This window comes from Geotrypetes seraphini, chromosome 3 (genome assembly GCF_902459505.1).
Source record: "Geotrypetes seraphini chromosome 3, aGeoSer1.1, whole genome shotgun sequence".
In the NCBI taxonomy this organism is placed as follows: Eukaryota; Metazoa; Chordata; class Amphibia; order Gymnophiona; family Dermophiidae; genus Geotrypetes; species Geotrypetes seraphini.
In genome coordinates, this window is record NC_047086.1 from 284,650,185 (window position 1) to 284,676,216 (window position 26,032).

General features: G+C 47.5%; 1 protein-coding gene across 4 annotated transcripts in view; it reads left to right on the forward strand.

The window, feature by feature from the left end:
• Positions 1–26,032, forward strand: part of CCDC88A (coiled-coil domain containing 88A) — a 612,058-nt gene that overhangs the window by 389,809 nt on the left and 196,217 nt on the right. For all 4 annotated transcript variants that reach the window (XM_033936818.1, XM_033936819.1, XM_033936822.1 and 1 more), the window contains 3 exons: positions 3,905–4,182; positions 19,060–19,203; positions 24,407–24,593. In XM_033936818.1, the coding sequence (XP_033792709.1) occupies positions 3,905–4,182; positions 19,060–19,203; positions 24,407–24,593 (609 nt within the window). The remainder of the gene's footprint in view (positions 1–3,904; positions 4,183–19,059; positions 19,204–24,406; positions 24,594–26,032) is intronic.

Genomic DNA, 26,032 nt, shown 5'->3' on the forward strand with positions numbered 1-26,032 from the left:
CATCGCAGGCTGCTCTTCAGGAGGGTCAGCAGCGTAAGAGGAGCCACCACCGGCACTTTTAAAACTAACCTTCGGCCGTAGCAGGCCAGCCCGTGGAAAGGGAAGGGGGAGGGGCCGAAGGGAGCAGGTCAAATCGCATAAAGAGAAGGGAGGGCCGAATGGAGCAGGACAGCTCACATAAGAGAAGGGAATTGCTTCACAGGGACCTGGAGGGGAAGGGAAATACGCTGCTGCTTCTGCAAAGGAAAGTGTGTGTGTGGGGGGGCTTCACAGGGACCTGGAGGGGAACGGAAATACCGCTGCTGCTTCTGCAAAGGAAAGTGGGGGGGGTCTTCACAGGGACCTGGAGGGGAAGGGAAATACGCTGCTGCTTCTGCAAAGGAAAGTGGGGGGGGGCCTTCACAAGGACCTGGAGGGGAACGGAAATACCGCTGCTGCTTCTGCAAAGGAAAGTGGGAGAGGGGAGGAGAGACAGAAAGAAATACAGACAGACAAAGGAGGCCAGGGAGAGACAGATAGAAATAAAGAGAGACAGACAAAGGGTGCCAGGGAGAGAGAGAGAAAAATAGCAGGAGGGAGAGAGACAGAAAGGAAGGAAGAAAGAGACGGGAACAGGGAGAGAGACATAAATAAAGAAAGACAGACAGGCATATATTCTAGCACCCGTTAATGTAACGGGCTTAAACACTAGTGAATTAATAAAATCTTTTTGTACTAACCAGTCATTCGAGATGGGGCAGGCCAGCCTCTAGCTAAAGTAACCATTGCTAGATGGATCTGTATTGTGATCTCCTCTTCCTACATTTCTGCTAGGAAACAGCTGACAATTTCCCTGGCAGCGCATTTCACCAGAGGTGTAGCGGCCTCGTCGGTGGAATCCCAGGCCGTTTCACCTGATGAGATGTGCAGAGCTGCCACTTGGGCTACTCTTCACACTTTCACAAAGTTTTACAGATGTGTCAGCTTGAGAGGATGCCACCTTTGAATCATCGGTTCTGTGGGCAGGATCTTCTGTCCCTCCCTAGATGTATGACACTGCTTTGGTATGTCAGTTCAAGTATGGACTCCTGTGTATCCACAACAGAATGACAGATTAGGTTCTTATCTCGGTAATCTGGGTTCTGTTAGGATACACAGGAGTCCACACACTGCCCTCCCTGTGTGGACCTGTTTTGATTCATCTTATTTTTGCCTCGGACATTGCCAGTGTCAGTCTCGGGACCTCAGCTGTTATACCTAAGATAAAGAACAGATGTGTTTCAGTAATTGGGGGCTTCCCTTTCTCTTTCCTCCTGGGAGAGTACCATAGCTCCTGCTTGTTACCCTTAACAGGTTGGATCTGAGTTACTCATGTGAGAGTTTGTTGTTCACTGTTTACTTATTAAATGTCTATTGATCATTGTTCTATTTTCTAAGTTTTAGAGCAGAGCAGAATATGTTTCTTGCTGAGGAAGTTCCCCATGCCTTTACTTCTCTTTTCTTATGTTTAACTGGAGTTTGATTGCTTTGGTGCCAACTGAGGTGGGTGCTATGCTCCACTGTTGAAGGGGAAGAGTTCTCAAGTTAAATTAATATCCTTCTGCAGTTTGCGGGAAGTGGGAGTCAACAGCTCAAGTATGGACTCCTGTGTATCTTAACAGATTATCAAGATGATAACCTAATCTGTCATTAAAAATATTTATATTCATTTTCATGTGGTATAAATAAGGCCATATTTCAATTAGAAATTTTAATTACAGTTAATCATGTGATTTAAAAAACTCATATTAAAAACATCCTTTTCCACCTGGACTGTCAGCATCTCATTAGCCCCTGTGCCTAGCCATCCAACATGTTAGTATTTTATTTCCTCTCCCCCCTCCCATATCAACCCTGTAAGTATACCACATTCCTTCTCCTAACACCCTCCCCCCATCAAACATGCCAGCATGTTTTAGTCCAGCAGTCTCAAACATGTGGCCCGTGGGCCACATATGGCTCTCCAGGTTTTATTTGCGGCCCGCGGTCTGGACACGATCAACAGCATTTCTCTTCCCCTTTCCCTTTTGGAGCAGCAGCGTGTCTGGCCGGCTTGTTCCGTTCAAAGCTGCAGGTTGGCGGCTCCTCGCGCTATCCACTCCTGCATCGGAAGCCTCTCTGACGTCACAACATCAGAGAGGCTTCAGATGCAGGCGCAGATCTCGCAAGGAGCCGCCACCCGCGGCTTTGAACAGAACGAGCCGGCCAGACACGCTGCTGCTCCACAAGGAAAAGAACGGAAGGGGAGGGGAAAGAGAAATGCTTCTGCTACATAGGAAAGAGGGACCCTAGGGAAATGCTGCTGCTGCTGTACAGGGAGAGGGAGGGAAAGGGGAAGAGAAATGCCTCTCTTGCACAGGAAAGGGGGAAGGGAAATGCTGCTTCTGTTGCTGCTGCACCCAATTGGGGAAAGAGAGGGAAGGAAGGAGAAGGGAGAGGAGAGGAACAAGAGAAGAAGCCAAGTTCATGGGAGGGAGGGAAGGAAAGGAGATATCAGACCATGGAGGGGGAGGGAGAGATGCCAGGGCATGGGGGAAGGGAAGGAGACAGATGCCAGACCAGGGGAAAGGAAGGAAGGAGGGAGGGAGAGAAAGGAAGGAAAGAGATGCCAGACCATGGAAATAGGACGGAAGAAGAGAGAGAGGAAGGAAAGGTAAGACATGGAAACGTAGATTTTGAAAAGAAAGCAGAAAAATTGAACATTAAGTTAATGCCAAAGATGGATGCAAGGCAGAAAGTAAAGACAGAGAGAAAAACAGTCAGAGGATAAAAAGGTCCTGGAAACATAGTTGAAAGCACAGAAAAATAAAGTCACCAGACAACAAAGGTAGGGAAAATGATTTTATTTTCAATATAGTGATTGAAATGTGCCAGTTTTGAGAAAGAAAAGATATTAAACTATAAATGTGAGGGCTGCAGAAAAAAATATAGTATTTGGAGGGCCGCAGAAAAAATAGTTAATGTCTTATTATGAAATGACAATTTTGCATGAGGTAAAGCTCTATAGTTTATATATCTTTCCTTTTAACTGTTAAAGGAAAGTTTTATAAACTATAAAGAGTTTTACCTCATGCAAAATTGTCATTTCTTTAATAAGACATTAACTATTTTTTCTGCGGCCCTCCAAGTACCTACAAATCCAAAATGTGCCCCGCAAAGGGTTTGAGTTTGAGACCACTGTTTTAGTCCATATATTTTTTATTTTTTGGGGGGGAGAAATAAGCCACTTGGAGATCCCCGTGTCCAGTCCATCAGCATCTCGCATTCCCCCATCTAGCATGCTTTGGGCCAATTTAAGCTACTCACAGACTTTCCCCCCACCCCATGCATGGTCTGGCATTTCTTCCTCCCACCTCCCTGGATGTACCTGATATCGACTCTTTTCTCGGTCTTCTCTCAGTCCCCGGCAGCAGTATTCATTCCATGCCTGTGGCCTGCTTCAGAGCTTCATCTATGACCTGCCCTACACCTGCAGAAACAGAGGTTGGAACAGGTCAAAGGGAAAGCTCTGGAGCAGGCTGTAGGTAGCATATGAGAATCATTGCTAGGGACAAAGAGAAGGCACGTTTTCAGGTGCACCTGGGGGAGAGCTAAGGAACCTCATGAGGGGCAGAAGGAAGAAAAGCTATAATGTAGCTGGGAGGGCTGGAGGAAGAAGGGTGGGAAAGAGGGGGAGATGCAAGGGCTCCTCTGCAGCATGATCAGTTTTATTAGTCATGATTAACTTTTTTTAATCATGACAAAAACGTTAGTCATAGTTACTGCCTATCATGTTCTTCTGAAATTTTGCATAATAGAGGCTACCATTTCCCTGTTCATTTAATCTTCATTTCTTGTACTAATATGTGTTCTTTTTTCCCCTTCTATTATCATTTCATAATTGTAGGTTGAAAACTCTACTGTAAACTCCCAAAGTACTTCACTTATGAATCAGAATTCACATCTGCTAATTCAACAGGCTGGCTTGGAAAATGAAAATGAATCGCTAATAAAAGAACGAGAGGAGCTGAAGTCAGTGTATGATTTATTGGTTAAAGATCATGAAAAATTAGCACATGTTCATGAAAGGCAAGCTGCCGAGTATGAATCTCTCATTGCCAAGCATGGAAGCCTCAAGTCTGCACATAAGAATCTAGAGGTGGCACACAAAGATCTTGAAGATAGGTAATTTATTTGCTTAAGTATTAGTGTGTTCTATCTGTAGTTTATAGTTAGACCTTTGTTGAATTATTATCAATCATCAAGATACTCGAGACTACTTTCAGCCATAGGAAAAAACAGAAAATATATGAAATTGTCATATTTAATTTATAAAATATAGTTATCCCAGGACAAGTAGGCAGTGTAATCTCACAGATGGGTGACATCATCCACGGAGCCCGATAGGAACAGTGCAAAAGTGTACTGTCACTTTAAACTTCTTCAAAAGCCTTAAGACTGCCCACACCATGCATGCGCCGGTGCTTTCCTGCCCAACTTTAATTTGCAGGACCATCAGTTCTTCATTTTCTGCAAAACTGAGAAGCTGTGCTTTTTCCGTTTTCTCCAAAGTGCACCAACATTTCTTTTTTGTGCCTTCCCTTTTTTATTTTCCTCAATATATCGTTCTTTTTACATTTTTTCTTTGTTTATTGAATTTTATTGAATATTATTTTTTACTTTTGAATTTTGGGGCCATCTAGCCCCATGAAGCCTGTTTTCAGGCCGGGAGAGTCAACACATTTTCAGGCTTTCACTTACTTGACCTCCCCAGGACCATTGAGTCCTTCGACTTGGCATTGGTGTTTTTTCCTTCGATGTCTAGGCCTTCTAGCAGCTTCAAGCAGTGTACCCGGTGTAGCAGGACTATCTCGGGCACTGATCCGCACAGCTGGTGCCTCCAGTGTCTGGAACCTGACCACCGGGTTGAGACCTGTAAGCACTGCTCCCAACTACAAAAAAGATATTTTATCCCAGGACAAGCAGGCAGCATATTCTTAACGCATGGGTGACGTCACCGACGGAGCCCTCGGTACGGACCTTTTTAACTAGAAGTTTCTAGTTGGCCGCACCGCGCGTGCGCGAGTGCCTTCCCGCCCGACGGAGGAGTGCGTGGTCCCCAGTTTCTTCGTTTCCGCGGAGCGAAGAAGACGCGTGTGTTTTTTCAACGGCCGTTGAAACCACTTTTTTGCCTTCCCGCTCGCGCTTTTTTCCCTATTTTTTCCTCTTTTGCCTTCGGGTTTCTTTTTCCTTTGAATTGTAAAAAAAAAAAAAAAAAACTTTGCTTTTTTCCCCTTTTTTCGATTTTGCCCCGGCGGGGCCTGTTGCCATTATACAGGCCTCGGGGTTCGATTTTGCGGAGGCTGTTTTCCCCTTCATGCCCCCGCAGGTCGGTTTTAAAAAGTGCCAGCGGTGTGCACGCCCGATCTCCCTCACTGACCCACACAATTGGTGTTTGCAGTGTTTGGGTCCGGAGCATCGGGCGGACTCCTGCACCCGCTGTGCCACTCTTAAAAAGAGAACACTTAAAAACCGACAAATTCAACAAACTCTTTTGTTCGGCACCGGGTCGGCGATGGACTCCTCGACATCGACAGCGGTACCACAGAAATCGGCACCGTCTACTTCGACACCGCCCGACCCCGCATCGGCGTCTCTGGCGCCAGGTAAGCCGGCTAAGAAGCCTTCCTCTTCCCTCGAGCGCCCTCCAACTACGGTGGCGACACCGACCTTGCCGGCCTCGCGCCGACCCCGCAAGCGCTCCGCCCCGATTTCGGTGAGTGCCTCATTATCGGCCTCCTCATCGCCGGGGCGTGGAGCGGCATCTAAGGAACCGAAGCAAAAGAAAGCGGTTCCGATGCCACCCCTAGATGACCGTATTTCGGCCATCTTAAAAGTTCAACTCCAGGAACAGTTACAGCGACAGCTCGAGCACCTGTTGCCCACTATCCTGGCACCGCTCCTTCCGGTACCAGACCGGCCCGAGCCCCGTACCGAGCCCCCGGTATCCACCCCATCGGTACCTATCAACACCTCCATGCCGATTCTTTCGGCTGAGCAACTTCATACCCATCCGGTGGTTCACTCCCATACCACGACGGATCCTCCTCGGGACCAGGCAGGGCGTCATACTTCCCGGGACCGGGATCAACGCCGGTCCTCTTCTCCTGGTACCGTTTCGGTGCGCTCTGGAAAATCTTTATCCAAGACTCGCCATACCGCACCTTCCACCCCGGTGTCTCGACATGCACCAGAGGTCCGGGACCCTGACTTATGGGAGGAGTCCCCTCCCGGTACCGAGGAGGATCCCTCCTCATCTGATGAGGACCCGTCGGCACCCGATGCCACCTCCAAACCGGAGCAGTCCTCCTTTTCGAAGTTCCTCAGGGAGATGTCTGCAGTCCTATCCCTTCCTCTGGAATCTGACTCAAAAAAATCTCAAGCCTTCCTGGAGGCTTTAGATTTTGAACAACCTCCTAAGGAGTTCCTCAAGCTTCCCGTGCATGATATCTTACGGGAGACTTTTTACAAAAATTGGGAGAACCCCCTTACGGTACCGGGGGCCCCCCGTAAACTGGACAACCTCTATCGTGTCATCCCTATCCCAGGGTTCGACAAGTCTCAATTGCCCCATGAGTCCCTTCTTGTTGAATCCACCTTAAAAAAGACTCAGGGCTCCAGTGTCTATGCCTCTACCCCTCCTGGCAGAGAGGGTAAGACCATGGACAAGTTTGGCAAGAGGCTCTACCAGAATGCCATGCTGGCCAACAGGGCGAACAACTATTCATTCCATTTTTTCTTTTTATATGAAACATTTGGTCCAACAGCTGTCCGCCCTCCAAAAGTACCTGCCGGGAGCGCAAGGTTCCACTTTTCCAACAAGCACATCTCTGGCCTTCTTCAATTGCGCAAGTTTATGGTCCGCTCGATATACGATTCCTTCAGAGCTCACCTCCCGTGCCTCTGCCATGGCCGTAGCCATGCGCCGCTTGGCCTGGCTGATGAGTCTCCGACCTGGACATCAATCACCAGGATCGTCTAGCCAACGCCCCCTGTCTCGGGGATGAACTTTTTTGGAGAGTCACTGGATTCCACCACCAGAAACTCTCCCGCCCATGAAATCCAGGTGGGACACCCTGATCAAGCCGAAGAAGAAGACTCCACCTGCCCGACCTTATCGACCTCAGTCGTCTTATCAGCGCAGGTTCTCAGCCAGGCCACTCAATCCGCCTCCTCAACAACCTCGGCGGCCCCGTCAACAACAGCACCATGCCCAGGCTCGTTCTCAGGCCAATCAACCCTCCAAGCCTCTTCAGCCTGCAAAACAGTCTCAGCCCTTTTGACTCTTCTCTCCAGGGCATAGCCAGTCTTCCACCTTCGCTACCTCTTCCACAACCAATCGGAGGTCGTCTCAGCATATTCTCCAGCCGTTGGGAGGTCATCACATCGGACCAGTGGGTCCTCAACATCATCCGCCACGGCTACTCTCTCAACTTCCAGACTCTTCCATCAGACAACCCTCCCGTAGAGTCTGCTTCACACTCATCTCAAACCCCCCTCCTCCTGAGGGAGGTTCAATCCCTCCCTCCTTCTCAATGCCATCGAAGAAAGTACCTCCGGATCAATGGGGTCAGGGATTCTACTCCCGCTACTTCCTGGTACCCAAAAAGACGGGAGACCTCCATCCCATTCTCGATCTCAGGGACCTCAACAAGTGTCTGGTCAAGGAGAAGTTCAGAATGCTCTCCCTTGCCACGCTCTACCCTCTTCTTTCTCAGCACGACTGGCTATGTTCCCTGGACCTCAAAGAGGCCTACACTCACATCTCCATCAATCCGACTTCTCGCCGCTATCTGCGGTTCCAGGTACTGCACCGCCACTACCAGTACAAGGTGCTACCGTTTGGCCTCGCTTCCTCACCCAGGGTCTTCACCAAATGCCTCATAGTAGTTGCGGCCTTCCTCAGGTCTCACACACCTCCAGGTGTTCCCTACTTGGACGATTGGTTGGTGAAAGCACCTTCATCTCAACTTGTGCTACAGGCTACTCATCACACCATCTCTCTCCTCCACCTCCTGGGGTTCGAGATCAACTACCCCACCCAGCATTTACTTCCCATCCAGCGACTTCAATTCATCGGAGCTGTTCTGGACACCACTCTAATGAGGGCTTTTCTTCCCTCCGATCGTCAGTGGACTCTGCTCCATCTCTGTCGTCAGGTGCTCACACATCCCTCCATTCCTGCTCGACAGATGATGGTCCTCCTGGGACACATGGCCTCGACAGTACATGTCCTTCCTCTAGCACTTCTCCACCTCCGCATACCTCAATGGACTCTCGCCAACCAATGGTCACAGACTACGGATCTTCTTTCTCATCCCATCTCTGTGACTCATCATCTCTTTCAGCAATCTCTCCAATGGTGGTTGAACTCCTCAAATCTTTCCAGGGGTCTGCTCTTTCATCTGCCCCCTCACTCTATGATCATCACCACGGATGCGTCCCCCCTATGCGTGGGGAGCCTCACCTAGGAGATCTGCGCACCCAGGGACTTTGGACCCCACAGGAGCGTCGACATCACATCAATTTCCTGGAACTCAGAGCCATGTTCTACGCCCCTCAAGGCTTTCCAACATCTTCTCTGCCCTCAGGTTCTCCTCCTGTGCACAGACAATCAAGTCACCATGTACTACATAAACAAGCAAGGCGGACACGGATCTCGCCCCCTTTGTTTGGAGGCTCTACGCATCTGGACCTGGGCCACAGCCCACAATCTCTTCCTCAAGGCAGTCTATATCCAGGGCGAACAGAACTCCCTAGCCCGACAATCTCAGCCGCATCCTTCAACCTCACGAGTGGACGTTTGACCCTCCAACTCTACTCTCCATCTTTGCTCGCTGGGGCACCTCCGCAGGTGGACCTCTTTGCAGCACCTCACAATCATCAGCTGCCCCAATTCTGCTCCAGACTCTTCTCTCCTCACCGTCTGGCCCCGGATGCATTCCTGCTCGATTGGAGGGATCGATTCCTGTATGCCTTCCCTCACTTCCTCTGATGTTGCGGACCTTTTCAAGCTCCGCAAGGACAAAGCCACCATGATTTCTCATCGCCCCTCGGTGGCCTCGTCACACTGGTTCTCCCTCCTGCTCCAACTCAGCTCCAGGGAGCCCATTCCTCTTCCTGTGTTTCCTACTCTACTTACACAGCAGCATCAGTCTCTACTGCATCCTAATCTGTCTTCCCTCCACCTGACAGCTGGTTTCTCTCGGGCTGACCTCTCCAGAGAATCTATCTCAACGGTCCGCCTCATATTGGACGCCTCCAGGAAACCGGCCACCCTCAATGTTACCATCAGAAGTGGACCAGATTCTCCTCGTGGTGTCTCCGGCATCATCATGAACCCACCTCTTTAGCGGTGGAACTTGTATTGGAATATTTGCTCTCGCTGTCCAATGCTGGCCTCATAGTCTACCTCCATCAGAGTCCACCTCAGTGCCATCACTGCGTTTCATGAGCCTATCCTCGGAAACCCCTTCACGGCTCATCCTCTGGGTCTCCAGATTTATGAGAGGTCTCTTCAACTATCAAGCCGCCTCTAAAGCCTCCTCCTGTCGTCTGGGACCTGAATGTGGTTTTATCAGCACTCATAGTAAACCTCCTGTTTGAGCCTCTTGCCACAATTCGCTCAGGCTTCTTACCTGGAAGGTGCTTTTCCTAATTGACATCACCTCTGCCAGGAGAGTTAGCGAACTGCATGCACTGGTTGCTGACCCACCGTTCACTGTTTTTCACCATGACAAGGTCGTTCTGCGTACCCATCCTAAATTACCTTCCCAAGGTGGTCTCGGCTTTTCACCTCAACCTAGTCCATTGTGTTGCCCGTCTTCTTCCCCTAAACCTCACTCGCATTCCTGGGGATCAGGCGTTGCACACGCTGGATTGTAAGCGCGCCCTTGCTTACTACCTTGATCGTACCAGAGCTCACCGAGCATCCCTCAGCTCTTTTTGTCTTTCGATCCTAACCGTTTAGGTCGTCCTGTCTCCAAACGGACCCTTTCTAATTGGCTTGCTGCCTGTATTGCGTTCTGCTATGCTCGGGCCGGTCTCTCACTGGAAGGAGCTGTCACGGCCCACAGAGTCCGAGCTATGGCTGCATTCTGTGGCTTTACTCCGTTCCACGGCCCATCGAGGAAATTTGCAAGGCAGCCACTTGGTCCTCATGTTCACACGTTCACTACTCACTACTGTCTGGATGCTTTCTTCCAGACGGGATGGACACTTCGGCCAATCTGTGTTACAAAATTTATTTTCATAATGGCCCAACCATCCCTCCTCCCTCTTTGTTAGCTTGGAGGTCACCCATGCGTTAAGAATATGCTGCCTGCTTGTCCTGGGTATAAAGCACAGTTACTTACCGTAACAGGTGTTATCCAGGGACAGCAGGCAGATATTCTTACGTCCCACCCACCTCCCGGGTTGGCTTCTTAGCTGGCTTATCCTAACTGGGGACCACGCACTCCTCCGTTGGGCGGGAAGGCACTCGCGCACGCGCGGTGCGGCCAACTAGAAACTTCTAGTTAAAAAGGTCCGTACCGAGGGCTCCGTCGGTGACGTCACCCATGCGTTAAGAATATCTGCCTGCTGTCCCTGGATAACACCTGTTACGGTAAGTAACTGTGCTTTACGGTTCAGGCAGCTCACAACATGAGAAACATTTTGGGTCCTCGTCTGGAGCATTGAAGATGTCCACCCTTTCTGATTCGGAAACCCATTGCATGGGTATCGGCAATGAAGCAGATACCTCCATCAATGTCAGCACTGGCATCAACAACCCTGCTTTGTCTCCATCAGGGATGCCTTCCAAGAAAGCTAAGAACAAAAGCATGCTTCCCCTACTCGACGAGCATCAGAGTCTTCAATGACTTCTACTTCATCAACGCATGCTAAGCATCGATGTCTGGAGACTCGCTCTCCTTCCTTGCAGGTGGTGTCGCCTCTGAAGCATGCCTCGTATTCAAGGTCACTAACGCCTCGACACCCCTTGGCACCTACTGCACTGATGATCACCATGGTACCAGTGTCGTCCATCCAGGACCAGATCAGGGAACTGCTACAGAGGGAGTTGGCATCTATTCTGCAAACCCAGACAGCTCATGCCACCATTGTGATACCAGCGGTACCAGTCCAGCCTGAGCATCAATCCTTAGGGGCCTCAAGGACCAGGTCATGCACTCCCCATCAACACCTGTAGAGAACCAAGACAACCAGATGCTAGAGCTCTTCTTCGCAATCGATGTCCAATCTACATATTCAATGTTCCAGGAGCATTTCCAGGTGCTCACATCATCGACACCACCAACTCTTTTCTCATTCAAGCATACCTAGGCATCAAAGTAGTTTTCATCATCTCCAGGCATCGAGGAATATTATTTGGATTTATCACATTGTATCTACTCTGTCTGCTGTAACATCTCAGCTACAGAGTCTTTTTGGATCCATCTCTACCACCAACTAGAAGGAGATCTCTACCAGCATCATTATCTTTTAACTGCTTTATTAGATAAATGGGTGAGGCTCTTCCTGTCAGAACAGAATCAGACTCTGAGCTTAGGATGGAACTCGGGTTCCTGTACAACCCCACTCTGTTCTATTCATCAAATTTATGTCACTTGCAGACACTTCAAAATTCAGTAACTCATTTCCTCTATAAAGCAAAACTGTATGATCATGTCACTCCTCTACTGATTCAATTGCACTGGCTCCCTGTCCAGTTTAGATGTCATTTTAAAATCTTTATATCTAGCGTTTAAAGCACTTCACTTTTCTCAGTCAGTTTATCTAGCATACTTCTTCCTGTGCTTTGAAGTCAATTCATGCTAATAGACTTATTCTCCCCTCTCCCAAATTGGCTCAAAAATTGGCTCAAAAATCAGCCTTCTTTTTTATTTCCCCTTTTTTATGGAATAATCTGCCTCCCCTGATTTGGCCTGTACCGAGAGCAGATGCAAAGAGGCAGGCAGACCTCCAGGCTGTGAATGCATGGTTGAGGAGATGGTGCCAGGAGGAGGGCTTCCACTTTGTGAGGAACTGGACGTCCTTCTGGGGAAAGAGTAAGCTCTACCGGCGGGACGGCCTGCACCTGAGCACAGCGGGAACTAGACTATTGGCAGCCAATGTGAGGAAGGAGATCGAGAGGGCTTTAACTGAGGAGAGGGAAGGGGAAAGCCGACAGCCGATCTGATGTTGACGCTTCGGACAACAGTATCCAGAACAGATGCTGAACGGGCTGACTGCAAGGAGGAAGTAGAGAGACCGGTGGATCTTACGATCAGACAGCGAGGGAAACACCAGGTAAGGGGAGCTTGCTGGGAGGAGACTAAGGGGCATGGAGACACAAGGGGACTGGGTGGCACGATGGGCATAAAGCTGAGGGCAATATAGAGGTGCCACAAGGCGAGGGGGATCAAACAGAGGCTCAAGGGATGATAGCCCAGGAGGGGGCCGGTAGGGCTAGAAAACCCAGAGGAAAAGCGGGGAAGTGGGGTGGCGGGGATGTGGAGAAGCTGAAAGCTAAGAGGGTAAAGGCTGAGGGCAAAGCTGAAGCACAGGGAACAGAAAAAATGCCCGAAATCCAAGAGCAAGTGGCCCAGGTAAATGCAAAGGTGGAAGAAAAACGACGGAACCTGAGGTGCTTATACGCAAACGCAAGAAGCCTCATGGCCAAGATGGGTGAATTAGAAGTCATGGCCAAGGGGGAGGACCTGGATATAATTGGAATTGTAGAAACCTGGTGGACAGAGGAAAATCAATGGGATGTGGTGCTGCCGGGGTACAAGCTTTACAGGAGGGACAGGACCCACAAGAAGGGAGGAGGCATAGCACTATATATAAAGGACTCTATCCACTCGGTCGGGATGGATATGGCAACAAAGGCAGAGGGGCTGGAATCACTATGGATCAAATTACCCGGAAACAAGGGTGCGGGCATAAAACTGGGACTGTACTATCGACTACCTGGTGCGCCAGAAGGAGTCGGACACGACTTGGAAGCAGAATTGAGACGGGAATGCAGGACTGGAAGTGTAACAGTGATGGGGGACTTCAACTACCCGGGAATAGACTGGAGTACGGGTCACTCCAACTGCACTAGGGAGACAGGATTTGTAGAAACTGTGAAGGACTGCTTCATGGAGCAACTAGTCAAAGAACCGACGCTGAGGGGGGTACTACTCTTGACCCTCCTCCTAAACGGATTAGGGGGGCCTGCTAGAGGGATAGAAGTGGGAGGACCACTAGGCAATAGTGATCACAACACGATCAGATTCACATTAGAAAGAGAGACACCCATAGTAAGGAGGACCGCAACAACTGCGCTGAATTTCCAAAAAAGGGAACTATGTTGCTATGAGGGAAATGGTGGGGAGGAAGCTCAGAAACATCTTTAGGATGGAGACTGTGGGAAGCGCCTGGACCCTATTCAGGGACACCCTGCAGGAATCACAAAGAATGTACGTCCCCAGTTTCAGGAAAGGCTGCAAGAACAAGCGATCAAAGGACCCGGTTTGGATGTCAACAGAAGTAAAGAGGGCGATAAAGGACAAAAAGGTATCCTTCCGGAGATGGAAAAAGGACCCAACGGAGGAAAATCACCAGACGCACAGGAAATGCCAAAAGGAATGCCACCGGGAGGTTAGAAAAGCAAAGGGGGAATACGAAGAGGGGCTGGCCAGAGAGGCGAAAAACTTCAAGGCATTCTTCAGTTACATTAAGGGAAAGCGACCAGCGAGAGAGGAGGTGGGGCCGTTGGACGATGGGGATAGGAAGGGAGTGATTAAGGAGGAAAAAGAGGTAGCTGAGAGGTTGAACACGTTCTTCTCGTCGGTTTTCACGAGCAAAGACACATCTAATATACCGGACTCAGAGGAGCTCATGAGTGGGGAACAGGCTGAAAAATTGGATCACATAGAGGTAAGTAAGGAGGATGTCCTCAAACAGATAGACAGGCTAAAATGCGGCAAATCACCGGGCCCGGACGGGATCCACCCAAGGGTTCTGAAGGAACTAAGACAAGAAATAGCGGGCACAATCCAACATGTTTGCAACCTATCCTTGAAAACTGGTGAGGTACCAGAGGACTAGAAATTGGCGAATGTCACACCTATCTTCAAGAAGGGATCGAGGGGTGACCCCGGGAACTACAGGCCGGTGAGCCTGACTTCAATTATAGGAAGATGGTGGAAGCTATGATCAAGGACGGCATTTGCGAGCACATCGAGAAGAATGACCTATTGAGAACAAGCCAGCACGGATTCTGTAAAGGAAGGTCGTGCCTAACGAACCTTCTGTACTTCTTTGAGGGAATAAGCAGTCGGGTGGACAATGGGAAACCCATAGACATCATTTACCTCGATTTTCAAAAGGCTTTCGACAAGGTGCCACATGAAAGGCTGCTTAAGAAGCTGTGGAACCACGGGGTGGGAGGGGATGTGCACAGATGGATCAAGCACTGGTTGTCAGGCAGACTGCAGAGGGTCGGAGTAAAGGGTCAATATTCTGACTGGCGGGGAGTCACGAGCGGTGTACCACAGGGGTCGGTGCTGGGGCCGTTACTCTTTAACATATTTATCAATGACCTGGAAAAGGAGGCAAAGTGCGAGGTTATAAAATTTGCAGACGATACCAAACTGTGCGGCAAAGTTAGGACCAGGGAGGAGTGTGAGGACCTACAAAGAGACCTGGACAAGCTAGAAGACTGGGCAAACAAATGGCAAATGCGCTTTAACGTGGACAAATGCAAGGTCATGCATATAGGGAAAAAGAACCCGTTGTTCAACTACAAATTGGGGGGGGGTATTGTTGGGAGACAGTAGACTTGAGAGAGACTTGGGTGTGCTGGTGGATGCATCACTGAAGCCATCTGCACAGTGCGCAGCAGCCTCGAAAAAAGCCAACAGGATGCTTGGCATCATAAAGAAGGGCATAACAACCAGAACACGGGAAGTCATCATGCCATTGTATCGAGCGATGGTGCGTCCACATCTGGAATACTGCGTTCAGTATTGGTCGCCGCACCTCAAGAAGGACATGGCGGTACTTGAGAGAGTCCAAAGGAGAGCAACGAAAATGGTAAAAGGGCTGGAACACTGCCCGTACGCCGAGAGGTTGGATAGGCTGGGGCTCTTCTCTCTGGAAAAGAGGAGGCTCAGGGGAGATATGATAGAGACCTTCAAGATCATGAGGGGCATAGAGAGGGTGGATAGGGACAGATTCTTCAGACTGAAGGGGACAACAGGTACGAGGGGGCATTCGGAGAAACTGAAGGGAGATAGGTTCAAAACAAATGCAAGGAAGTTTTTTTTCACCCAAAGGGTCGTGGACACTTGGAATGCGCTACCGGAGGAAGTGATCAGGCAGAGTACGGTACAGGGATTCAAACAGGGATTGGACGGATTCCTGAAGGATAAAGGGATCGTGGGATACTGAGGGAGGAGCTGGGATGTAACACAAGTATAGAAAGCTAACCAGGTAATGAGTATAGAAACCAAACCAGGTCGTGCATGTGCAAGACCGGAGGGTTAGGACTTCGATAGGAAGACAGGACTTAAATGAGAAACCAAGGTGGCAAGGGAGCCCCTTCTGGTGATACAGACATGTGACCTGTTTGGGCCGCCGCGGGAGCGGACTGCTGGGCAGGATGGACCTGTGGTCTGACCCGGCAGAGGCACTGCTTATGTTCTTATGTTCTTAATCATTTATCAAATTTAAGTCTCTTTTAAAAACATATTGTCTCCTTAGGTTGTTTTTTTTAAAGTCTAGAACCTTTGCTTTTGAGCCTTCTCTATACCGTACCATGCAGTGATCACTGGATGCCAGATGATCACCCAATGTAACATCAAAAATACTTTCTCCGTTTGTAAGGACAAAGTCCAGTATGACCCCATCCCGTGTGGGTTCCATTCCCTCTTTCCAAATTGATCCACAGTGCCTCTTCCTTGCCCTGCAGATCCTGCAATTGTGTTGCTTTATTATGATCTTTAACATTATATAATAAAGATCATATTAAAGCTACACAGTTGCAGGATCTGCAGGGCAAGGAAGAGGCACTGTGGATCAATATGGAAAGAGGGAATGGTGAATATATTTACATTGTTGTGATATACAGGCCTCCTTCACAGTCGGAAGAAGTAGATAGAGATTTAATAGTAGACATTCAGGCCCTGATTCGACAAAGTGCTCCCGATTGTAGGCAGCTGTCTAAAAAAAACAAATGCTCCCTAGGCAGGCCGCATATATTGAAGGCGCCTCCAGGGAGCCTAGAGAGGCCCGCCTAAGCTCGCCTAAGGTAGGCGATAGCCTTAAGCGAACCTAGGCGGCCCTACGCGTCTCCCTAGCAGAACGGGAGACGCTTACAATGTAGGCTAGCAAAATGCTGGCCTTCATGGTAAGTAGACGCGGCTGCTATACCTAATCGCGGCAAGGATCTCCCTGTCATGATTAGTATAGCGGCTACGGCCGCAAGTTTCACCTCCCCCAGCGATCGCAGCAGGAGGGTGCCCAACCCCTCCAGCCGACCCCTCCTAACGGCCCTCCCAACAATCGTGGCAGGAGGGTACCCAATCACTCCTGCCGACCCCCCCCAACGGCCCTCCCGACAATCGCGGCAGGAGGGTACCTCACCCCTCCTGCCGACCCCCCTAAGATCACTGGTAGGAGGGTGCCCAACCCCTTCTGCCAGCCACCCCAACGGCTCCCCCAAGATTGCCAGCAGGAGGGTGCCTAACTCCTCCTGCCGGACCCCGGCACCCCCCTTAGTCTTTTCAAGTTGGACTGGATGGCTCCTCGCATGTCCTCCTACTGCGATTGTCGGGAGGGCTTTAGACTAGGGGTGCCCAAATGATCGATCTGAGAAGGCAGAAATAATAACTTCACCATTCTTCATCTAGCTTTGAGTCACTGTGCCATAAGGAATACATTGCTACAAGGACAATGCTAGAGAAATAGCCAGATAATTTTTTTTTCACACATCCATATACACAATGAATGTACCAAATTTTGCTGAATCAAACATAAATATATTGTAATTCTTTCTTCAATTTTCTATTATAAATATGAATATAATTTATAGTCTACAGTAAAGTGGCTTATCTGTAATAGATATTCTCTGAAGGCAGCATTCAGTTTACCAGTCAAGAGAATCACATGACTTTGCTTCATGCCAAACTTGAAATCCTTCTAGAGCTTTCCTGGAAGGGTCTAAAGCAGGGGTGCCCACACTTTTTTGGCTTGTGTCTGTCTTTTTGAGAGCGCGGCCTTGTTGTCCAGGGGCTGTTCTATTGCAGTGATAGCTGTGCTGCTTCACAGCTCGTGGAAGTCCACAGAGATGGGCTACACGGAAGTTTGGCAGTGCCACCAAGTTTGGTGCACTAGCCGTCAGGAGGATTTTAATGCTCCCTCAGTTCTTCAGCTGCTGGAGTCTCAGCAGGAGGGCCTGCGTGAGGGCCTTATAGTGGCTTCCCTGAAGGGTCAGTTTGCAGGTGTCCCCTGCCTGGTCACTTTTGGCTTGAGCAGTTCTGCAACGGTTCTACAGACGTCTATTTCATATGGAACGTGGCTCGTCTGAGGTCTTTCTTGCGTCTCACTTGTCTAACATATGATCTGCATCTGGTCTCTGCTCCCTGACTTGCTTGCCTTGTGAGCTCCTAGAGCTTGTGTCCGTGTTGGATATCTCTCTCTTTTTCAAGACGGTATTGTGTTTTGCAGGTTCTGGGGTGCTCTTGCGTGAGGTTCCTTCCTTCTTCAGAAAGGAGTTGCAGTTTCTATGTGTTTTGGGTAGTTCTCCTTTTTGGAGTTTGTCCCTTCCGGTTGCGGCCAGGGACCAAGTCCTTGGATGAGAGCAAGCTCTTGTAGCGGCCCTTGGAGGTATCCTCCGGGTTTCGAGTCTCGGACCACCGGTTGGTCTGGAGGGTCCTGCCAGCAAGGGCCAGTCTGCTTTTGGGACTTCCATTTCAAGGGAGATTTGAGCAACAGTTCCTGCAGCTTATATAGTGGCAGGAAAGGAGCCTCCCCTAGGATTGTGGCCCTTTCTACCAGGGGAGATTTTTTCCCCCTCCTGGACCGAGTAGTTGGATAAGATTTACTGGGCCAATATGTAGTTCTCTCTGCATGCCTTCTCCAGGTTTTGCAGGATTGGTGTGACAAGCGGGATGCCACTTTTGGTACTTCATTGTGGGCAACGAGCTCATCAGTCCCACCCTGAATTTTTGGGAGGACTGCTCTGTTACGTCCCACTGGTCCCAGAATAAAGTGGGATTGTACAAGAACGAAAGATTAGGTTTTTACCTCTGCTAATCTTCTTTCTTGTAAATCCACACTTTATTCCGGGAACCCGCCTGGAAATACTGGTAAGCTGGATTTATGTTTCAGTCCTGCTTTTAAGGGAGTACCATCTGCTAGATGTAGCAATATATTTGGGGGTTCTCTGAGTTAGCGCCCCCCTTATGTCAGTGCATGCTATGTCTCCCTATAGCACTGTTTTGTAGTTCAGGTTCTAATGTGTGATAACCTGCTTTACAATTTTCATTGTTGCTGTTTTGCATATGTTTATATGAGCAGAATTAATCATTTAGCGGGGAGTTCCCCATTTTCCCTCTCCCTCTTGTTTCTGTAGATGTTCCCGGCTGCTTGGATACTGACTGTATGCTACTGAGCATGCCTCAGGATGTGCTGGCAGAGAGGAGGGATTATGAACTCAATTAATTGAAGTTTTCTACAGTGCCTGGCGGCTAGAGATGCATAACCCACTGGTCCCAGAATAAAGTGTGGATTTACAAGAAAGAAGATTAGCAAAGGTAAGAACCTAATTTTTCGTTAGACTTAAATACTATAAAATCAGAATAAAGCAAATCTTATTTATGTTAGTCAATGCACAAAACGTGCAATAGAGCATACCACTTTAAATGGTTTTGATGAAAGAAATCATTTTTAACATCTTCATCTTGATCTATAGACAACCCATTGCCAAAGAGGTGGTAAACACGCATTTTTTATTAACCTTGTGTACAGATACAACCAGTTACTCAAACAGAAGGTTCGGTTAGAAGAACTGGAAAAAGCCCTGACTGCAGAACAAGAGAAGATGCTACAAGAAAACAAAAAGCATGAAACATTAGCTGCAGTATACCAAAGACTTCATGATGAAAATGAGAGGTACAGTAATAAAAATACAAATATGTGCTTTTTCTGTTTTAGCAAAACAAGCAGAGTTCAGAAACAAGGTGATATGTTCTAGAAGAAACATAAGAATTGCCATACTGGGACAGACCAATGGTCCATTAAGCCCAGTATCCTGTTTCCAACAATGGCCAATCCAGGTCCTAAGCAATTAGCTAGATCCCAAGTAGCAAAACAGATTCTATGCTGCTTATCCTAGGAATAAGCAGTGGATTTCCCCAAGTCATCTCAATAATGGCCTATGGACTTCTCTTTTAGGAAATTATCCAAGCTTTCTTAAACCCCACTAAGCTAATTGATTTCACCACATTCTCTGGCAACAAATTCCAGAGTTTAATTAAACATTGTGGGAAGAAATTTTTTCTCCAGTTTGTTTAAATGTACTACTCAGTAGCTTCATCGCATGACCCCTAGTCCTAGTAGTTTTGGAAAAAGTGAACAAGTGATTCACATCTACCCTTTCCACTCCACTCAGTATTTTATAGACCTGGGGCCGATCTTGTTCAATATGTTTGTGAGTTGCTGAAGAGTTAGAAGGAAAGGTTTGCCTTTTTGCGGATGATACCAAGATTTGTAACAGAGTAAACACCGAGGACGGAGTGGGAAACATGAAAAAGGATCTGCAAAAGTTAGAGGAACGGTCTAATATCTGGCAACTAAAATTCAATGCAAAGAAGTGCAGAGTAAAGCATTTGGGAATTAATAATCGGAAGGAACCGTATATGCTGGGAGGCGAGAGGCTGATATGCACGGATGGGGAGAGGGACCTTGGGGTGATAGTGTCCGAAGATCTAAAAGTGAAAAAACAGTGCGACAAGGCGGTGGCTGCTGCCAGAAGGATGTTGGGCTATATAAAGAGAAGCTTGACCAGTAGAAGAAAGAAGGTGTTGATGCCCCAGTACAGGTTGTTGGTGAGGCCCCATTTGGAGTATTGTGTTCAGTTTTGGAGACCGTATCTGGCGAAGGACATAAGAAGACTTGAAGTGGTCCAGAGGAGGGCGATGAAAATGATAGGAGGTTTGAGCCAGAAGACGTATGAAGAGAGACTGGAAGCCCTGAATATGTATACCCTAGAGGAAAGGAAGGACAGGGACGATATGATTCAGATGTTCAAATACTTGAAAGGTATTAACATAGAACAAAATCTTTTCCAGAGAAAGGAAAATGATAAAACCAGAGGGCATAATTTGAGGTTGAGGAGTGGTAGACTCAACCTCAAATTATGCCCTCTGGTTTTATCATTTTCCTTTCTCTGGAAAAGATTTTGTTCTATGTTAATACCTTTCAAGTATTTGAACATGCTAATACCTTTCAAGTATTTGAGTGGTAGACTCAAGAGCAGTGTAAGGAAATTCTACTTCACGGAGAGGGTGGTGGATGCGTGGAATGCGCTCCCGAGAGAGGTGGTAGAAAGGAAAATGGTGACAGAGTTCAAAAAAGCGTGGAATGAACACAGAGGTTCTAGAATCAAAAAATAATAGTATATATTGAAGAACTAAGGCCAGTACTGAGCAGACTTGCACGGTCTGTGTCTGTATATGGCTGTTTGGTTGAGGATGGGCTGGGGAGGGCTTCAATGGATGGAATAGTGTAGATGGGCTGGAGTGAGCTTTGACGGAGACTTCAGTGGTTGGAACCTAAGCACAGTACCGGGCAGAGCTTTGGATTCTTGCCCAGAAATAGCTAAGAAGAAAAATAAATTATTTTTTTTTAGATTGAATCAGGTTGGGCAGACTGGATGGACCATTCGGGTCTTTATCTGCCGTCATCTACTATATTACTATGATACCCCTATATAATGCCAAATTTGCAATGGATGGTCAATTGAACAATGGCCATGTGCCATGTACCAAAGGGCACATTAGATAGGGGTGGGAGTCTGGGGCTTAGCCCCTTCTGGTACCCATAAGTCTGGGGGATCAGAGAGGACTCCTTGTTCTGGGAAGAGAACCCCTAGAGAGCCTTTGGAGGGAGATCGGGCATAGCGCTAGTAAGTGAACGCTGTGGAGCCTTGGAGAAGTCAAAGAGTAGTCATGAAGGGTATTTTGGGGACCCCTAGTCAGGGATTTTCCATGAATTTTTTCATTTTACTATGGAAAGCCTACTTAAATTATCAGGGGTCCTCTGTATCCGGCAAGGGAGCATTAGTAGCTGTGCAAAGGAAACTGTTTTCTCCAAGTGCACTGTCTCCAGCAGAGATCCCTGAACAGGAACCAGAGGACCAGTCAGATAAAGACTACGGGGACTGGAAGTCAGATTCCATGCCTTTACTGTCCCAGAATGAATCATCCCTCCCTAGGGATTTGGGATCTTAGACAGAGACTGAAGTGCAGGAAACTGTAGTCCCTCTTGACCAGGGGAAGGACTCGACAGTACACCACCTACTCAAAGTGACAGCGTTACTGCAGCTTATTCCAGGGCTACTATGGGAGTTAAACCTGGAGTATCCACAGACTGAAGCTACTCAGTGCTTGATTATGAGCGCTTCACAGGCTCAGATTGCATTTATATGCCCTTGTATTCAGATATTACAATTTTAATTATGGAGCATTGGGAGGTCCCAGAGGGCTCTGTAAGGGGACTAAGACAATGACAAAGCTGTACCCCATATCTCCTGAATTTCAGCAGTTATTTGTCTAGCGTAAGGTGAACTCACTGGTAGTGCAGGTTACCAAGCGTACTTCCCTACCTAGTGAGGAGGGGTATAGTACAGGCAGTCCCCGGCTTACAAACATCCGATTTATGTCAGACTTGTAGTTACGAATGGGGGTCCTGCTTCTCTCTTCCATGTCCCAATGCGCCCCTCTCCCTCCTTCCCTTTTGCCATTCTGTGTCCCATGTTCGTGCCTCCCTCCCACTGTGTGTACCTGTTCTGGCTGGCTCCCTCCTCCTCTTCCTTTCCAGCTACATTTCTTTCTCTTCACAAAGCCATGAGCAGCAGGTCCTACATGCAGCCCACATCTGACCTGGAAGCCTTCCCTCCGATGGAAAGGAATGCAAGAAGGGCCTCAAGGAGGTGGAGAAGGTGGGAAAAATACTGCACCCTGCTGGACCCTCCCCCATACACATTTCTGGTCGATCTCCCACCCCAGTCTACCCTCCCTCCCTCTTCGTGGGTCTGGCCTCCTGAACCCCGCTCACCGAAGCAGCTGCCCAGGCAGGGCCTTTCCTCTACCACGTTGGAAGTGATGCATCAGAGGAAAGTCACTGCTGGGGCTGCCCACTAGCAGCCTGTTTCTAGCACTGCCTTTGCTGACCGACTGCCGCTGCTGCTTCAGGTGGGGAGTTTGTGGCTCAGGACTGCTACCGCTGCTGCAGGGCTGGAGGGAGGGGTTCACGGCTCAGGACCACTGCCACTGCTTGCTTTGGGGTCGGAAGGAAGACTAGAGGGAAGGGGATTTCATGGCTCAGGACCACTGCCACTGCTTCTGTACTTGCTTCAGGGCTGGAGGGAGGGGGGGTTTGTGGCTCAGGACCACTGTTGCTGCTTCATGACTGGAGGGAGGAGGGTTCGCGGCTCAGGACCACTGCTGCTGCTTCAGGGCTGGAGGGAGGGGGGTTCGTGGCTCAGGACTGTTGTTGCTGCTTCATGGGCTGGAGGGAGGATTAATTTTTTTTGCCAGTTGAGAGTGCCAGTTGCTTGAGTACCAGTTAATTGGGATTCTACTGTATAACCACTGGGATAGAATTTGGACATGTTGCCAGCTTCAGTGTTATCACCTGCTTTCACTCTGCTTGAGTTTTCATCAAGCTATATTAAAACAGAAACTGATGTCTTAGGAGTTACTGAAATGTTATTTCTAATAAAATTCCATATTTTATGAAGAAAAGTCTCAGTAGTCTTCCATGAATTAAAATTTATATTCTTTTTCACAGAGGAATGGAGGAGGTTCCATAAGTAACTATTTTGTTTGTAAATCTTTATTCATTTTCATATCTTACAACAAGTGTATAATAATCAATCAGAAAAAATTTTAACAAATTACTTGACAATCTTACTTATAATCATTAAAATATAAAAGAATCCCTTCCCACCCACCCATCTATTAATAATAAAACAATTAGCAATTATTATATTTCCCAATCCCACCCCACCTATATCTTATATAATACCAAGGTGTTTACGGTGGCTGATCATTAGAATATGTAATCAGTGGCCCCCACAAGTAACTATTAAATTTACTGCTCTCATTTTAAAACCATCCCTCCTCACCCAAAATTTAACAAAAATCCTTAATCTAATGAATGCATGTTCTATTATTTTCTTTTGAGCTATACCAAGTGAGAAGGTCTGTAGATGCTGAAGGATCTCGCAATAACCAGGAGAGCACTGTCATTCAGGTTTTTGTGAATGAGAGATATAAGCTGGTGTAATTCCTTCAAAATAAGCGTAATATGAGTGGACTGAGAAACATTAGTTGAAAAGTTGAGCAACTGCATTTTGGACAAACTGTAAAGTATGCAATTTATAAGATTGTAAACCTAAGTATAATGAATTACAATAATCTAATAATTGTATGATTAGGCATTTGAACCATTATCCTAAAATTCAGATAAGATAACAAATCTTTTAATCATATAATCTGTTTCAGTTTGAAAAATACTTTTTGAATGGTATTTTTCAACTGTTCAGTTAATGCAATGCTTACATATACAGGTATGTAAAATGGAGCAGTATTGGAAGTGTCAGCACTTAGACTTAGAAGTTACAAAATCACCACTTCCACAATAAGTGCCATCATTTCTACATGAAAACTGCTAAGTCAATGCAATTCATTTTTTTCGATACATGCTCCATTGCATTTGCTAGCAAATGTATGTGCACTGCTGCAGGTATTTCAGAAAGGGATATTTAAGAAAAGGCTTTGCATTGGCAGATCTTTTTCTAAAATAGCACACGAAATTAGCACATCATGGCCTGGACATCTCATTTCCGAACTCTACATTCTATATAAAATGAGGCTTTCTATAACTTAAGCTTCTGTGTGCACGGTGAGAAAAATTATAGGGCAGAACTAAACAGTTGTGCGTAGGAGTGACATATTGATTAACTAACATCTGTCCTAAAATTAATTTACGTATACCTCTGTGGCTAATGATACTACTTTTAGTTACTTGTGTGTAGAAGCAGTACCTCAATGCTAAACTTTTATTTCTTAACTTTTTAATTCGTTTGCAGATTGAATCACACATACAGTCAGCTTTTACGAGAAAATGAAGGTTTGCAAATTGACCATAAGAACTTAAAAAGCTTATTAAATAATGGTAAACTAGAGCAAACAAGACTGGAAGCTGAATTTTCTAAACTAAAGGAGCAGTATCAACAACTGGACATTACATATACAAAACTGAATAACCAGTGTGAAGTAAGCTATTAATCTTTACTATCTTATAATTTTCTGTTAGAATATTAAAATCTCAGGAAACGAATGGCACAGAGCAAAATCATTTTTTGTTTATTGTGACTAGTACAAAGAAGCAGTAATTTTGAGGTCAGGCAATAGGTATAATGATTGTGGAAACTGAGATGCTGTGAAATCTGCCAATTGCTGCAACCATCTGAAGGAGGGTAGGGCTCTTATGATGACTAATTTCATGTCCTATATTGACACCACTGGTATTGGTATTTTTTGATCATACCACCATTTCCATATCATTCTTTAAGGAGAGAGGGAAGAAGCAGAGTATGAATGGGCACTACCACTGACCCTCAAGCCTTGCATTGAAGAATGCTGATGTAGAAGGACTGAGGTTGAGATAGACACTAAAGAATGACATGGGATGGTTTCCCGCAGTTATCCGCAGGGACAGTGATAAATTCTGTCACCATGTCATTCTATACCTAACAGTGTACCTTAACTGTTTATTTTTTTCTCAGTAAAATATTTGTCAAAAATTTCACTCATGTTTTTCATTTACATCTGCATCCTAGTACAATACAGTATCAGTGGCATGTCATTAGGGCTTTCAAGGGATTCAGCAAATCCCTAAGCCCACAGCTGCCTGCTCAATCAATCAAATTGTAGTAACCAAACTGGACATGTCCTCAGGGTCTTCGAGGAAGTTTGTGAATCCCTATCCCACTACCAGAACCATCTGAAGAGATTGAGACTCATCCCCATTAATGCCCCACCTCCCAGACAGTTCCTTTCTCCCTCCTCTGACATGAGGGGAAAGAGCTAGAGAGCCAGGAGGTAGCAGCATGCTACAAGTGGTTGTTGGGAGAGGGGCAGCTGCCTCCTGTCCCCATGGTCCAGGAATCTTCTCTACTTCAGTAGCAGCAGTAGCAGTCAACAACTCACTGCTTTGTCTGGCATTGGGCCTTCCTATCTGCTGAGTACTGCCTTTGTGGAAGCAGAGAGGAAGGCATGACACCAGCCAGAGCAGCGAGTTGTTGAAGGCTACCACTTCCGAAACCAACGATGAAAAGCATTTTCTGGAGGAAAGATGACATTGGAAGACCCCCAGTGCAGAGAGGGAGAGAAATATTGGACTCTTGGTGGGGAGGGGGGGCGGGGAGAAGAAGAGTGCAATGCATTGGACCCAGTGGGCAGTGAGTAGGTGGATATGGAAATTGCTGGAATCTTTGGAGGCTGGAGGAAGACAGAGACTGGACCCTGGAAGACTGGACCTAGGACCTGGAAGATTGGACCCAGGAAGACTGGAGGGAGATGGAAATTGCTGAACCCTAGGATGGGTGGGGGACTGGAGGGAGATGGCAGAACCTGGGGGGGATGGAAGGAGACAGAGACTGCTGGACCTGGGGTGTGAAGAGGGTTAGAGGGAAGGACAGGAAATGGGGGGA